Source organism: Bubalus kerabau, chromosome 1 (genome assembly GCF_029407905.1).
Source record: "Bubalus kerabau isolate K-KA32 ecotype Philippines breed swamp buffalo chromosome 1, PCC_UOA_SB_1v2, whole genome shotgun sequence".
NCBI classification, from domain to species: domain Eukaryota; kingdom Metazoa; phylum Chordata; class Mammalia; order Artiodactyla; family Bovidae; genus Bubalus; species Bubalus kerabau.
The window spans coordinates 188,979,160-188,995,456 of NC_073624.1; the positions used below are offsets into that span (position 1 = coordinate 188,979,160).

A 16,297-nucleotide genomic window follows, 5' to 3' on the forward strand; every position below is an offset into this window, starting at 1 on the left:
GGACCACCAGGGAAGTCCCATGACGCTTAGATCCTTTTAAACATACAGCATATCCATTCTAGAGCTGGGGAGTCCCGGGAAGAGATGGGACTTGTCCCAGCAGGAGGAGCTCGGAGTGGATGGGGCCGGACCTGGATCCCGGCCTCTGGTTCCGGAGTGCAGGTTTTAAACCATTGCTGGTGGAGACCCGGAGGCCGGGGGGGAACTGCACCAAACGCTTGGAGGAACTTGAAATTGTGTGCGCGATGACCCAATCGTGGCGAGGGGTGCGGGGTACGGGGGGTGGGGGAAGGCGTTGGAAGGAGGATGGAGAGGGGTGCAGACCGCTGGCCTCAGAGTCGCATGCACCTGACTCACGATGAGCCCCAAGGCGGTGTCTCGCTTGTGAAATTGGAGACTTGCTCCGCCTCCTGCTCTGCTGGGAGTAGAAAATCCACGTGGGCGCTTGGCACGGTCAGCGCTCATAAATGCCAGCTGGTGTTAATATTTTTATCATCCCCATTATCGTTAATAACTAATTAATTAGAACTAATGTGTCCTCTCTGCGTCGGACTGGGTCTCTCCAGGCCAGGAAATCACCGGGCCCCAGAAGAGGTCGGACTCGGACCGCTCTTCCAGCCATCCGCGTCCCCAGCCCACCCCGTCCTCCTTGGCCCACAAGAGGCCTCGTAAATTTGTGGGCAGACTGAAACGGCATGCGTCTTAAGGCGCGAGTCTGATTAGGAGCGCCCTTGGCGTCGCCCCCACCTGCGTGGGAGGGGGTCCGCAAACCAATGATAGAAACGGTGGGCGCTAGGACCCAGCAGCCCCGGCGGCGGGGCTGAACCCGCTCGCACCCGGCGTCGAGAACCTATTTGCCCCCGGGCCACGCCCCCTCTCCGTGATGATTGGCTTGCCTTCTCCGGCATGCGGCTCCGATTGGCGAGAGTGGACGCCGCTCCCGAGATTCCCCGCCCCACCCGAGGTTGTCCCGGGTCCATCAGCACCACCCCTGCAAAAGCGCTCGGCGGGGTGGGGCGGAGGACAGAGGCGCCCCTGGGAGAACTGGACGCGGAGATCCCGGCTCGGGGGTACAGTCTGCCAGCGCCGGCCGGGCGGGCCGAGCCCGGAGCGCCGCCATGGGCCCGGGGCCCCCGGCGGCCGGAGCCGGAGCGCCCCTGCGACCGCTGTCCCTGGTCGCGCGGCTGAGCTACGCTGTGGGCCACTTCCTCAATGACCTATGCGCGTCCATGTGGTTCACCTACCTGCTGCTCTACCTGCACTCGGTGCGCGCCTACAGCTCGCGTGGCGCCGGCCTGCTGCTACTGCTCGGCCAGGTGGCCGACGGGCTGTGCACTCCCCTGGTGGGCTTCGAGGCTGACCGCGCCGCAGGCCGCTGCGCCCGCTTCGGCCCGCGCAAGGCCTGGCACCTGGTCGGTAAGCCCCGGTCCGGCCTCCCTCATCCGACTGCCGGCCCCTCTGTCCCACTGCTCAGTCCTTTATCTGCCCAGCCCATGAGCCTTCCCATCGGTCCACTTGACTGCTCTGTAGTCTTTGTCTGTCTGTCTGTCTGATGGCTGCTGGGTGACCCGTGGAGCCTCCCCCATGTGACTCTGGGTGTGACCCTCTAGGGTCACTTTTCTTCATCTGTCTGACGCTCAGGGGCACCCTGAACCCTCTCTGGGTTGGATCTTCCTGTCAGTGCCTCCACTGTCAGTCTGTCTGGTCTGGCCTGACTTCTCTCTGTCTGTATGAGAGTGACCACCGATGGCAGCTCAGAGTTAGGTTGCCTAGAACCCCGTGTTGCTCTCTGTCCCCTCAGTGCACTTTGTCCATATGTCTTCTGCCCCATCTTGGGCAACGTGGCAATTGGTGACTTTGGGGAGCTGCCCTGGGAACTGGGTTGTGGGCTGGGTAAGCCAGAAAGGTCAGGGTTCTGTGCTTGTCCCACTGATGGGATGGGGTTCTGCAGAGAAGGTTATGGGGTTACCCTCTGTTCCTTCTGGGGGAGTTGCCTGGACTAGAGGGCTGTCTGAGAGGGGAGGAGGTAGGTGTCACAGGGGCGGGAGTACCCTCCCCAGTGCACACCCCTGATAAGGCCCAGCTCCTAGAGTCCCTCCTCTGCCCGCCTGGACCCTGGGCCCTGAGATTAGCAGCGGGCCACTTTGCCTACTGTTCTCTCCCTGGCAGAAGTACTAGCCACATCCTGGCATTTGGGGCACGCCAGGCATTTCAGAAAGCAAAGCCAGGAATCCTGCCACTTATGAGAATTCAGGGTGGTAGCTTTTCAAGTGCCAGGAGGGCCGGCTAGTATCTCCCTGCCCTTGGAAACAGTGACTGAAGAGGCAGTTATTTGCCCTGGGCCCTTGTGAGTGACATATTTGCAAGGTTCAGCAGACCTCCAAGTTGCCGGCAGGTGGCCGGCATTGCTGTGTCTGCAGCGGCTCAGGGCTGGATTTCAGGTTTCTTAGACACTGAGCACGCTAAGGCTGTTAGACAAGCAGCCAGGGAGGGGAGCAGGTAGAGGCAGGTGACTCAGACCGCAGACGGAGGTGTCCCTCCACGGGCTCACATTGGGATCACTTACAGAGCCAAACCCACAGTCTCGAATGCAATTTTGTTCATAATAGTTGGGTAGACTTGTTGACACACACACCAAACAGGTTGTTCCTGGGCCAAAGAGGTGTGAGGACTCTTTTTGTTTTCTGGGATAGACAGACAAGACCCTTCTAAGGAGATGGAGCCTGCAGTGGGTAGGTGGCCCTGGCAGTGGATGCTGCCTGTGCCAGAGCCCTGGTATGGGACCTAGTAGCAGCGCTACTAAAAAAGCGACTTCCCCTTTTGTAATCAGAGGGCTGAGCTTCAGTGAGGGTCTCACCTGACCCCAGACCAAAATCTAAGTCCCCTAAACTGAAGGCTTTGTGTTTAGGCAAAACAGGTGTGGGGCATGGGTGCCCCAACCAGATATCAAGGCATCTCCCTGCACCCTCCCTCTGCCTTGGGGTTAGCACATAGGAAGATCCAGGAAGATCTGTGGGGAGAGGAAGCCAGGGTGGCCCCTTGTGAGGCTTGATAAGGTGACTTGAATGAAGGTCACCTTGGCCACAGTGCCCACTTTCACTCTATTTTGCCCCTGAATCTGTGGGTAGTGGGGACGGACTTGATGTTCACCTTAATGAGCATCTGGGCTCCCCTACTAGCCCACGGAGGACCCAGAGAGCACATGGATACTCCTGTGGGGTCCAGGTTGGGGCAGGTGGGTAGACTGGACTTCATAAGGAAGAAGCAGAGCACTGGAGGGGGCATTAGCTTGGGGGTTTTGGAGGATGAATAGGAGTGTGTGCTTATGGGGCAGCATTCCAAGTAGTTGAAACAGCATTTGCAAAGGTGTGAAGTCTCATGGCTTTGTAGTTGCTGAGACAGGAAGTGGCTCAGAGTAGTAGGAGCTCCCAATTTCATTAACTCTTAATCCTCACACCCATCTTGTGGGGTATTTTCATTAGCTGCCTTTTCTGGAGGCAAAGGCCCAGAGATGTAAAGTCACTTCCCAAAGTTCCGCAGCCAGGCAGCCTGGGGCGCTGACAATGGTTAACTACCTGAGCAGTGGCAGGGTAGAGTCCGGCCACGGCAGCACATTCTTCTGACCAGAGTCTACAGTTCCTGTCTGGCCCTGAGTGGCAGCCAGACCTCCAGGCATCTGGAGGGGCCCGGGGTGCCCCTCCCAGGCAACAGTTCCAGAGAAATAGCAAGGGTGGTTTGGGTTTCAGTTCCCAATCCCTGGACTGCGGAGGCGGGCCCAGAGTCTGGGGGATGAGGTCACCTCCGGAGCCGGAGCCAGGGCAGGAAAGAGGAAGAACTGAAGTCTGACTCTAGGCCCTCCAGGGATGGGAGGAAAAGGGTGGAGGGCTGGACTCTTCGTTTCATAGCTCACTCTGTGGGCCTCAGTTTCCTCATCAGGAAATGGGGTTAATAATATGTACTGCTTTGGGCCGTAAACAGAGGCCACTGTTATTATTCACTCATTGAAAAGATCTTGGTGTGCCAGGCTCTGTAATGGGTGCCAGGGACACAGAAGTGACTTGGAGAGACCTGTTACCCATCCTCAGACAGACAGGCAGACAAAGAATTCCTGTGAGTGCTAAGGGATGTGAAGAAGAGAAAGCAGGGTTCAGACAGAGTCAGGGTGGGGAGGGGACTGCTGGCAACGGAGCTGGTGGAGGGGGGAGCTTTTTGGAGGAGGTGACATTTGAGTTGAGTCCCAAGGGATGGAGAGGAATGGGTCTTGCTCAGATGTCGTGGGGAGAAGCATTCCAGGCAGAGGGTACAGATGGTGCCAAGGCCCTGGGGCAGGAGGAACAGCTGGAGGCCCAGTACCTGGAGCAGAGCAAGCTGAGGGGAGGAGGGGGGAGGAGGGGAGGGCAGGGAGGGTACGGGGCAGGTCGGCAGGGCCTTTGAGGCCTCGAGAAGGACCTGTGCTTGTTCTGAGGAATTAGGGTATTTTCCAGGAAGAGGCCCCCTCATGCTCTGATGGGGACACTAGGATTCAGGGAAGGCAGGGTCCAACCAGCCCCACCCAGCATCACCTGGTAGGAACTGGGAGGAAAAATCCTCCTTGGTGGGGAGGCAGGAAGGGGAAGTGGTGGGCACTTCCCCAGGGGACCCCTCAGCGCTCTTTCAACCTGCTGCATGGCCTCAAGCTCTGCTTCAGTTTCTCGAGCTGTCACCTAGAGGGCGAGCTGGGGGAGTCCTGAGCTGGCATGGGGCCCCCCATTGCTGCCCCTTCCCCCTTGTGGGTTCGGCATGTGACCTCCTCTGTGTGCTTCCCCGCTGCACACAAGGGGCAGGTAGCCTGGACGGGGAGGCCCAGCTCCTCTGTCCTGTTTGGGTGTGTGTCCTCAGGGGGACCCCTAGATCTGTCTGCCTTAGTTTCCCTATCGGTCACAGGGCTGTGAGCCCAGGGAGCCCGGGGCTCTGGCCCTCACTCACTGTGTAGCCGTGTCTGTGTCTGGGTCTGGCCCCATCCGGTTGCCTGGGGGGCCCAGGGCCGTTGGGAAGGCCTGCGATGTGCCCTCCCCACTCTGCTTGTCCACAGGCACCATCTGTGTCTTGCTGTCCTTCCCCTTCATCTTCAGCCCCTGCCTGGGCTGCGGGGCCGCCACACCTGAGTGGGCCGCCCTCCTCTACTACGGGCCCTTCATTGTGATCTTCCAGTTCGGCTGGGCTGCTACACAAATCGCCCACCTCAGCCTCATCCCAGAGCTCGTCACCAACGACCACGAGAAGGTGGAGCTCACAGCTCTGAGGTACCACCTTTGGGGCAGGGCAGGGTGGGGCAGGGGGCCCAGGGCAACCTACCACGTCTGAGCTCTCCTTGGCTGTGTGGATCTGGGTCTCAGCCCCAGAATGGACATCCATCAATCAGTGTATCATTCAGCTGTTGCCGTGTAAGAAATAGCACCACATCAGCAGCTTCAGACAGCACATACAGGACTGTCTCACAGTTCTGGCAGGTGAGGAGTCTGGCTTAGCTTAGCTGGGTTCTCAGCTTCAGGCTTGAGGCTGCAGTTGAGGTGTCGGCTGAGGTTTCAGGTCCCTCTGCCCCGCTTACGTTGTCATCATTTGCTGTGTTTGCGTCCTTTTAGAAGTCCTGGGGTTTGCTGCTGCTTTGTGGCCAGCATGAGAGTCTCTGATCTCAGGGACAGTGTGAGCCTTCTTCTTTCTGAGGGTCACTGGATTAGATCAGGCCCACCTAGGATGTGCTCAGTCGTTCAGTCGTGTCCAACTCTTTGCGACCCCATGAACTGTAGCCCACCAGACACCTCTGTCCATGGGATTTTCCAGGCAAGAATACTGGAGTGGGTTGCCATTTCCTTCTCTAGGAGGCCCACCAAGGATAGTCTGTCTTAATTACATCTGCAAAATCCCTTGATCTTTGCCATAGGATGTTGTCTTAACATGGCCTGACATCCCATTGTATTCATAGGTTCCGTTCCCCAAAGGGAGGAGGTTAGATGGAGAGGAAGCAGGGCAGGGGGATCTCTGGGCATCTTAGCATCCTGCCTGTCACATGTGGGTACAGCTGGCCCCCAGCTCATCCACTGACTTGCTTAAAGGTGGCGATTCTAGGTGCGGTGGTAGCAGGAGCCCTTTAGAACACTTGCTGTGTGTGAGCACAGCAAACCATCTTTCATTCTCATGACAAGCCCAGGAGGTTGATTGACATGTACCCAGGGAGAGGGTTTGAGCAGAGTGGGGCCTGTGTCGGGGGAACGGGCATCAGGAGGTGACTGTTGGGCAGGAGGGATGTCGCTCCTGCAGGTGGCCGTTCAGGCATGAACGCTGGTCATGAGGCCCCGCCTGTCCGCAACCCAGTTCCCCATTAGGGCTGGGAGCTGCAGGCACTAACGGCATCGGGGGATTGCCCAATGACCAGGGCCCCCAAAGGCCCCAGCTGCAGGGGGCGGGCTGGGCTCATAGAAGTCAAGCTCCGAGTGCTTTCTACCCACAAGAGCTTTACCAAGCCTGCCTCATGACTCTGTGGGTATTCTTGTTTTAACTTTCAGAAAGGGAAACGGAGTCCCAGTGAGACCCAGAGGCTCCTTATCTGGTGAGGCCCTGGGGGACAGGGCTCAGGGGCTACAGGCAGGTGTGGGCCCAGGTGACTCTGCCCAGTTGAAGCCCAGGGTTTCTGAGTATCTCAGGTCTCTGGGTTGCAGCCCCGACTCGGCCCTGCAGGACCTCGTGGTGGAGTCTTGGTTCAGAGCAGGAAGTCTGATAACGTGGAGGCTGGGGAAACTGAGGCCAGCAGAGGATTTCCGGGGACTACCCGATGTGTTGGTGGCTGACATCATGTGGCCAGGACTTCCCCAGGCATGGCCAGCATCTCTGACTGGGTGACCGCCTGGGAAGGAAGCGGTTGTGTGGCTTCTGGGTGGCCTCTCTGAGGCCTGACTCTCCCGCAGGTATGCCTTCACTGTGGTGGCCAACATCACCGTCTACGGAGCTGCCTGGCTTCTGCTACACCTGCAGGGCTCTCCCCACAGCGGCCCCACTGAGGATGTCAGCGACCAACTGGGGGTCCAGGATGTGCCAGTGTTCCGGGTGAGCTGTGGGGGCTGGGAGGGGTGCTCCCAAGGTCCTGAACTTAGGGTTGGGGCCAAGTGTCACTGCTGACCCCTCTCCTACCCGGTCCCCAGAACCTCTCCCTGCTGGTGGTGGGTGTCGGAGCTGTCTTCTCACTGCTGTTCCACCTGGGCACCAGGGAAGGGCGCCGGCGGCAGGTGGAGGAGCCCGGTGAACACAGCCCCCTGTTGGCTCCCTCTACCACCCAGCCCTTGCTACTCTGGAAACACTGGCTTCGGGAGCCAGCCTTTTATCAGGTATGACAGCGGGGGGAGGGGGGTCAAACAAGGTTGGGGTTGATGCTCCTCCCCCACCAGGGCCCTCACTGTGCCAGGCTGCAGGCAGAGATGGCAGACACTAGAGCAAATGTACTCCTTCCCAAGTCCACATCCAGGACAGACATTACTAATAGATCCCTGCCATCTTCTCCACCTGACCAGCTAGGCGGTCACTACTAATGGTCAGATGCCAGCTGCAGGGTGGCGAGATACAGGGTGACTCATCCTGACTTGCCGCCCTGCCCCCCGGCCCCATGCTCCGTGTGTTCCTAGGTTGGCCTGCTGTACATGAGCACGAGGCTCATTGTGAACCTGTCCCAGACGTACATAGCCATGTACCTCACCTACTCCCTCCACCTGCCCAAGGTGAGCCGGGTGGGCAGGCTGGGGCAGGGGTCCCTGAGCCTGCTGAGCCAGGCCCGACGTGCTTGCGCCCTCTCCACCCCACAGAGGTTCATCGCCACCATCCCGCTGGTGATGTACCTTAGCGGTTTCTGCTCCTCCTTCCTCATGAAGCCAGTGAACAAGTGCATCGGGAGGAATGTGAGTGGGAAGGTGGGGAGGGGGGTGCCCCCAGAACCTGGGCGACTCCGGACAGAGCACCCACATCCTATAGGAACCCCAGGATGGGAAACGAGTTGTAGAACCTGGGCTTTGAGCACACTGTGACCACCCACAGCCCTCTAGAGGTCAGGAGTGGGGATGGTGGGTATGACTGAGGAACCAAACACTTCACTTGATTTCCTTTATTAACTTGTGTTGAGACATGAGTAGCCACCAGTCTCTAGTGGCAGCCATGACAGACAGCTTAGCTGTAGAACATGCGCTCCATGGATCACTCAGTATCAGCAGGCTCAGAACCTCGGAATTCTCTGAGGTCAGAGTGGGGGCTCCTTAGGGATGACCCAACTCAGTCGTCTTGTTTGCTGGGGCTGGGGGCCGGATTAGAGACCAGAAAGGGCTGGTGTCTGGCTCAGGCCTGCCCAGTGAGGTGGGCCTGACGCCGGGCTGGGTGCTCTGCAGATGACCTACTTCGTGGGCCTTCTGGTGATTCTGGCCTTTGCAGCCTGGGTGGCGCTGGCAGAGGAGCTGGGCATGGCTGTGTATGTGGCGGCTGTGTTGCTGGGCATGGGCTGTGCCACCATCCTTGTCACCTCATTGGCCATGACGGCTGACCTCATCGGTCCTCACACGGTAGGGCTGCTGAGTGGGGCCAAGTTGAGGTTGGGGACTGGGGCCGAGGCCTGGGGTGCTGACCCCCCTGCCTGTGTCCCCCTAGCACAGTGGAGCCTTCGTGTATGGCGCCATGAGCTTCTCGGACAAGGTGGCCAATGGGCTGGCAGTTATGGCCATCCAGAGCCTGCACCCCTGCTCGTGAGTACCCCATCCAACCATCGTCATGTCTAGTAAGGTGTGCCAAGCCTATGTTGTATGCCAGGCACTGCCCGCAGACTATGGATTCCATGACCGACAGAAGATCCCAACACAGTGGTGGTGGCCTCAGAGTCAGGGAGACCAGGTTATTCCCCATTTCCAGCACCCATTTATTCAGAGTGGACAGTGTGTCCTGTGCTGGGCGCTGACGACACAAAGATGGGTTGGATGACGGGAGTGGACAGGGCAGTGGGGAAGCCTGGAATCCCTGTCATTTAGATCCTTAGGCCTTAGGGTTCCAGGCACAGTACTATCCCATGAATAAATGTGTACGAGGGCGTGAAGGACACCACTTAGGGAGGCCTACTAGGGAAAGAGGTCAGTAAGGGCTTCCTTGAGGTGACATGGGATCCAAGACATGGTGGATGTCAGGGATTTCTAGGTAAATGGAGAGGAAGAGCCTGGGGCAGGACCAGGCCTGGTGTGTTGAAAGAACAGTGGAGAAGGCCTGGGTGTCTGGAGAGTGAGGAGGCCAGGGCAGGGAGGGGATGGTGCAGGTCGTGCAGGGGCAGCAGCAGGGGAGGATGACAGCAGGGGTAGGGGGCTGGGGTGGGGGTGGCTCGCAGCCCTGTGGGCAGAGGAGGGGTGGGCCTGACTCAGTTGCTCACTGAGCCCTCTAGTGGCTGCTGGAAGCACAGATGGGGCCGTGAAGGAGGGAACTGGAGGGGACTAGGGTGTAGGGTGGTGGGGGTGGTGCTGGGCTGGACTGGGTTGGGGGTCCGGAGGGAGGACAAATGGGGAGTCTGGGATAGACTTTGAAGGCAGAGCTGACCTTACTGGGTGAGGTATCAGATGCTGGAGGGGATAAGGGGGTGGAGGGTGACCCCTGGCCCTGGCCTGAGTGCCAGGAAAGCTTGGGCACCAGCTGAGAGGAGCAGGAGGTCCAGCCTGGAGCCGGAGGGTACCTAGTGATAGCTCTCACTCCCTCTTGCTCCTCCCCAGCTTGGAGCTCTGCTGCAAAGCCTGTGTGGCTTTCTACCACTGGGTGATGGTGGTCGTAACAGGTGGTGTGGGCGTGGCCGCCACCCTGGCTCTGTGCAGTCTCCTGGTCTGGCCCATCCGCCTTCGGAGATGTGAGTCGTAGGCGCCCCCACCCCACAAAAGCCCCAACTAGTCCTGGGTGGTGGTAGGTCTGGGACAGCGGGGCCAGAACTGGCCGGCCCATCCCCCCAACCCCACTCCCACCGCTTCTCTTGCAGGGGACCCTGGAGCCTAGCCCTGACCCCACCCGGTGGTCCCTTGCCCTTTGTAAATTAACCTCGACTGTGAACATCTGATGCCCAGAGGTCTGGAGCAGCCTCTCCGCTCCCTCCCCTGCATTGTCCTGTCTCTGCCTGGCTGTGGGTGGAGGTCAGGATGGATGAGGTCCCAGCAGCTTATCCCTGCTGGGGTAAGGGGAGGACACCGAGCTGGTGGGATTCTTGTGGTTTGGTGTACTCCAGTGCCAACTCTTCAATACTCCCGCCTGGAGGAGTATTGAAGTATTGAAAATCCCATGGATGGAGGAGCCTGGTAGGCTGCAGTCCATGGGGTCGCTGAGGGTCGGACACGACTGAGCGACTTCACTTTCACTTTCATGCATTGGAGAAGGAAATGGCAACCCACTCCTGTGTTCTTGTCTGGAGAATCCCAGGGGCGGCAGAGCCTGGTGGGCTGCCATTTATGGGGTCACACAGAGTCGGACACAACTGAAGTGACTTAGCAGCAGCAGCAGTGCCAACTCTAACCCTCCTCCCACCGTCTGGATGACAGAGGTGCTTTGTGTTATGTGGGGCCGGATATGAGGGTCCTGGGTCCAGGGGCTGCATGGAGCTCAGCCCTGGCCAGCCAAGGGTTTCCTGGGTGCTGGAAGGCCCTGGAGGACAGAGCTGTCGCTGAGCCTGCCAGGAGCCCCAACCTCGGGGTTGGGCGGCCGGGCCCAAACCCTGGCCGTGGAGGCGGCGAGGATCAGCGTGCCTGGCTGGGGTCCCCGAGTGCAATCCCCTGCGCCCAGGCCACTGCTGACCGTGAATAAAGAGCTGCCTGGGGCCAGGACTCTGCCTTGGCGGTTTGCCTGCGGCCCAGGGCGGGGCCGGAGTGGGCGTCTGTCTGCCCCTGCCTCGAGTTTGGTCACCAGGGTCTCCCTTTATCTGACTGCCCCCAGGCCCCGGCCCCAGAGGTGGACGGACGCCCAGGGCGGGTGGGAGTGGTGGCGCCTGCGCCCCTGCAGAGCCGCCTCGGGCAGCAGCACGATCTTTATCAGTGACTGGGTGTATAGACGGGCGGGGGCCGCTGGTTGGTGGCGGGACAGTAGGGTTCCAGGCCCCACTGCCGGTAGTTCTGGGCGGTGTAGCGCGGGCGCTGGGGCGCTGACAAGTACCGCACGTAGTCAGACGCCCGCCATAGCGGTTCCACCCTGAAACGGTGCCTGTTGATGGCTGTGGGGCGGGGCCAGGACCCGGGTCACGGCTGGCCCCGCCCCCGGGCGGTCCCGCCCCGAGCCCCGCCCCCTGCCCCGGGCCTCACCAAATTCTTTGCCCCTGATGGGCCTGTCCTTCCACAGCACGCTTCCCCACCGAGTGCTGGGGTCTGTGTACTGGGCGGGGATGATGGGGTCGTACCAGGCCGTCTCTCGCAGACGCTGGGTGTAGGCTGCGGGGTGGGGGTTGGGGTCAGCTCCGCACCTCCGGCCCCACCTGTTTTCCAGGCTTGGGGACGGTGGGGGAAGGTAGGGGAGGGAGCTCACCCGAGGGCAGGCTGCGCTCCTGGTGGCCATAGCACCCGTGCCAGCGGGCATAAGCCTCACGGTACGGGCTGTCCGGAGCCCGCGGGAGCGTGTACCAGGCTTCCCGGGAGTCCGAGTTGGTCAGGCCCGTGTACCACAGCTCGCCGGCCGCGTCGCGTCCCATGGGCGTGTACTTCCAGCGCGCGGCCTGTCTGATGGCCGGAGTCCAGCGGGGCCCCTCCTGGGACAGGTAGTCATCGCTGTGGGCAGGGGGCGGGAGGAGAAAGACTGAGCTTGCAGCCCCCCTGCCCTCCCTGGGCCTCTCTCCTCTTTGCTGGCATCTCGGTGCAGAGGCAGAGGCCCTGTCAGAGGTGCGGGAGGCTGCCCCCGTAGCCCCTCCTCCCTACCCCATCCTCCCCGACCCTCAGGAGCCTCTTAAATGTTTCTTCACCTTTTCTGCTTTTCTTGCCCCTACCAAGTCTCTTGTCCAAACTCACAGACCTGCATGCAGGCCCTTTCGTCCAGGAAGCTACCCTGGCCTGGAAGTGTATTGGAAGTGATCTCAGTTACAGCTGAGTGAGTGGCTCAGGTTTACCTGTCACTGGTCTGGCCTGGGAGCCATGGGCTGGGGATCCAGGGAAAACGTGTGGAGGGGCCCAGGCTCCCAGGAAGTGCCCTCACCATTCCTCCAAGTCCCCAGGAGCACCTAGGCGCTAAGACTGGCTCACATTTAAAGAAGCACCTATGCCTCCTGTTCCAGGGGCCTCTGGTACAGAGCCTCTCCCAGGCTAGCACCTCAGGAGGGCTTCCCGGAGGAGGAGGTAACTGATGTGAGGCAAGCAGCTCGTGTAAAGGTCGTGGGGCAGCGGGGGAAGATGTAAGAACTAGGCTGGCAGAGCCGGGGTAAGTGGAAATATGCTGATGGTGACACTAAAACCTCAAGGAGGCATTAAAACTAAAGCTCCCCTTCCAGACATCCTGGCAGCACCACTGCCCAAGGGACAGAGGTGGGCACCTGCGGTGACCTGGCAGTCTAGCTCCAGGGACGTGGGTGCCCCAGGGAATGAGGCTGTGACCCCAAGATGGTGCCAGCAGGACTGCTGACTAAACCATCTCCTATGTGCCTGCTTGGGGTTCTCACCCCACAGGGCAAACTAGAAAGAGGAGAGCGTGGCCTGCTGTGTTTGGGGCACAGGTCTTGGGAAGTGGCCATGGGCTGGGTTTGCTGCTTGCAGGGAGGGGAGTTGCAGGACCCTCTGGCAGGCCCTACCCTTTTGAGCTACGAAATGAACTGAAACCACATAGTGCACGTGGTTTGTGGAAAGGAATTTAAACAGTCTAGAACAACACACAGTGAAGTGTCTGTGTCAATTATTACCTCAAAAAATAAAAACACTGCATTACAGCTGAAAGAAAAATGTTTTTTTCCTAATAAATGAAGCCTTCTCGGTCTAGAATTGAGAGACCTACTGGCATTTAAATAAACGTGTTGTGTTTAGTTGCTCAGTCGTGTCTGACTCTTTGTGACCCCATGGACTGTAGCTTGACAGGCTCCTCTGTCCATGGGGATTCTCCAGGCAAGAATATTGGAGTGGGTTGCCATGCCCTCCTCCAGGGGATTTTCCTAACCCAGGGATGGAACCCAGGTCTCTTGCATTGCAGGTAGATTCTTTACCTCAGTCACCAGGGAAGCCCAGTGTTTAAATAGAGCACTGAAAAAAATTCATCTCCCATGCCAGCTGCCAGCCCTGACCCCCTCCCCCCCACGTTGTTCCCCCAGCCCTCACAGCAGTCCTGTACTCATTGCTGTCCATTCCCTCGCAGCAGCAGTCTGTGCATGCACCCGTGTCCCACTGCACACCTGTGGAACCCTGCTTCAATTGAGGTGGCACAGCTTTTCTTAATTTTCTTGGAAATGCAGCACCCAAGGTGCTCGCTCACCTTTTTTTGTAAAGCTGGATAGTATATCATTATAGTTTATTAATGATTAATGGATCCTCTAGTGGGTTGAAGGTGTCGCCCAAGTTCCTGTCCACCTGGAATCTCTGAATATGACCTTATTTGGAGATATGGTCTTAGCAGATTAACTCCAGAGGGGACCGGCTTCCCTGGGGGCTCAGTGGTAAAGAATCCACCTGTGCCAATGTCGGAGACACGTGTGCAATCCCTGGTCCAGAAAGATCCTACATGCCATGAACCAACTAAAGTCTGTGTGCCTACTGAGACTGTGCCTTCAAGCCCAGAAGTCACAACTACTGAAGCCTGAATATGTGCTCCACAGCAGAAGAACCTGCTGTAATGAGAAGCCGGTGCAGCAACTAAGACCCAGCACAGCCAAAAAAAGGGTCACACTGGGTCAGGGAGGCCCTAACATGACCCTGATGCAGACTCCCAGTAAGGCAGGGGATCTGGACGGGCAGGGGAGAAGATCACGTGATGCGGAGGCAGTGTGGGTGATGCCTTTACAAGCCAAGGGATACCACAGACCGCCTGCACCCCCAGAGCCCAGAGGGTGAGGGGACAGGCGCCCCCCCCTCATGGCCTCAAGAGGCCCCCAACCCTGCAGACAGACAGCTTGGTCTTGACCTCCAGCCCCCGGAGAGGGGAAGAGGGTGTATTCTGTGCCCCTTGTGGAGACTGGTCCAGCAGTGTGGGGTTCACAGGACCCTCTGCTCTGCTGGCTGTGTGCGTGCATACGCTGTGTGTGTTGTGCAGGTATGAACCACCACGTGACCTGCACGAACTCCTGCCAGGTCCCAAGCCAGGCACGGGTGGGAGGGGATGGGTGCAGGGAGCAGCCAGGTTAGGACAGGGGAGCCTTTATGGAGAAGGACCGAGGCTGGTGGGAAGCAAACCCGGGGAGCAGCACAGGGCAGCACATGCTCACCTGTAGAGAGGCGGAGGGAAATCCACTTCCAGGGTTCCCCGGCGGACACAGGGCCAGGCAGCCTGCCGCCTCAGGGTCTGCATGTCTGCCTCTGCGTGCCTGGGGGCTCCTGCCTCCAAGTCCTGTGGGGCCATTGTTGACAGCAACAAAGGCCACCCCAGCGTCCTGGCAACAGCTGGGCCTACTGGCCCCCATCCAAGCCACTGCCTCCCTCCCTCAGGAGGGGGGCCCGCGTTGGAGCTCCTGGGTGGGGCCAGCCTGGGGCTCAGTCCACCCGCCTCTTTTCTGTCCCCCAACACCCCCACAGGGGCATCTTGGAACAGAACCAACTTTCTGAATTTCCCTTCCACAATCTCAGCTCCACCTTCTCCCCGCGAGTCCTTAACCCAGTTTGAGAGTCTGCACACACGTGTTCACAATAGCACACACCACCACAGCCAGAGTGGAAGCAACCCAAACACCCACCAACTGCAGAAAAGACCCCAAGCAGGGTCCCTCCGTGCTGGGGAACATTTCTCAACACAGAATGGAGTGATACACTGACACGACCCTGAAAACACGACGCTCAGTGAGAGAGGCAGACACAGAAGGGCACACTGGGTGTGACTCCACTGATGGGAAACGTCCAGAACAGGCCGATCCGCAGACACACAGAGTGGGTTCCTGGTGGTCAGGGACTGGGGAGGGGGAAGGGGGGGGTGACTGCTGATGGGGATGGGGCTTCTTTTCAGGAATGGAAAATTCTGGAACTGAACAGTGATGATGGTAGCACAACACAGTATACATACTAAAAACATACTGAATTGTACACCTTAATATGTTATGCACATTTCACCACATGCAAAAAAATTAACAAATCTAGAACCTGGCTGTCTTTCACCATCTCCAGTGGCTTGTGGCCGTAGTCCTGCCAGCACCTGCCAGGGCACAGCCTCCTCCCTGGTCCCTTCCCACCTGTGTCCAGGTCTCCACACAGCCACCTGGTCCTGTTCTTCCTCCCTGGGGGTAAAGGCCCAAATCCTCTCCTCGGCCCACCAGGCCCTGCCTGACCTCCCCCATCCCTTCCCTTCCTTCCCCTCCTCCCTCTCCCCCTTGCTCATTCTGCTCCACACACACAGGTCTCCCTCCGTTCCTCCAACATGGTCCTGCCCCAGGGCCTTTGCACAGCTATGCCCACAGATTGGGGCACCACCTCAGCCCAGCTGTTGTCTGTGCCCCAAACTGGACCCTTGCTCTCACCTCAGCCCTGGGCTCAGAGCTGCCTCTTCCCAAGCCCCCCACCCCCTCTTCACGCTGTGCCTGCCACATGCACTTTAACACTTTACTATCCACTCACCTGCACGACAGAAGCTGCTCAAGAGCAAGTCTGGACTCTGGCCTCCCTCGTCCCCGCTGCCCAGGACAAGGATCTTCACAGGATGTACCACCAGTTGTGGGCATCTGCTCACTGCAGGGGCCTCACCTAATTTCTTCTAGGACCCCCTGGGGGGCCCATCCAGTGTCGCGCCCCTCCAGCCTGGCTGCTTTCCTCCCCATCTCACCCTCAGCTGTCACTAACACCTTTCCCCTTTGTCAGTCTAGGAGCAATGGAAACAAGTCCTAGCCTCCTCCCCAAGCCCAGGGCACTGAGCCAGGCCTTGCTGGGTACTCACACCACCACCCCTGGGTCCACCCTCTCACTCCAACAGAACCTGCCACAGCTGGGCTGCAAGGGATCAGGGATCCAGGCATTCAGGGACACTGGCACTCCCTGTTGACCACCTGCAAGTGGCCTCCTCAGCCTGTCGCCGCCTGCTTGTGACATTCAGGCTGCTCTGGGGTTACACAGAGTGCAGACCACCAGAGCCAAACACATCGACAGACTGACAGCCCCACTGGGCATGACCACGTGGT

General features: G+C 59.1%; 2 protein-coding genes across 2 annotated transcripts; one reads left to right on the forward strand and one right to left on the reverse strand.

The window, feature by feature from the left end:
- The first annotated feature begins 1,005 nt into the window (after positions 1–1,005).
- Positions 1,006–10,847, forward strand: MFSD12 (major facilitator superfamily domain containing 12). The gene is made up of 10 exons (XM_055547295.1): positions 1,006–1,416; positions 5,072–5,282; positions 6,942–7,080; positions 7,176–7,358; positions 7,653–7,745; positions 7,830–7,922; positions 8,403–8,573; positions 8,659–8,753; positions 9,756–9,886; positions 10,013–10,847. Exons 1-10 carry the CDS (start codon positions 1,119–1,121, stop codon positions 10,027–10,029), a joined length of 1,431 nt encoding a protein of 476 aa, XP_055403270.1. The 5' UTR covers positions 1,006–1,118; the 3' UTR covers positions 10,030–10,847.
- A 107-nt stretch (positions 10,848–10,954) lies between these two features.
- Positions 10,955–15,514, reverse strand: TEKTIP1 (tektin bundle interacting protein 1). The gene is made up of 4 exons (XM_055547297.1): positions 14,405–15,514; positions 11,539–11,777; positions 11,319–11,444; positions 10,955–11,230 (listed from the first exon to the last, which is right to left on the reverse strand). The coding sequence occupies exons 1-4, from the start codon at positions 14,536–14,538 to the stop codon at positions 11,052–11,054; spliced, it is 678 nt and encodes a 225-aa protein (XP_055403272.1). The 5' UTR covers positions 14,539–15,514; the 3' UTR covers positions 10,955–11,051.
- Positions 15,515–16,297: the final 783 nt, after the last annotated feature.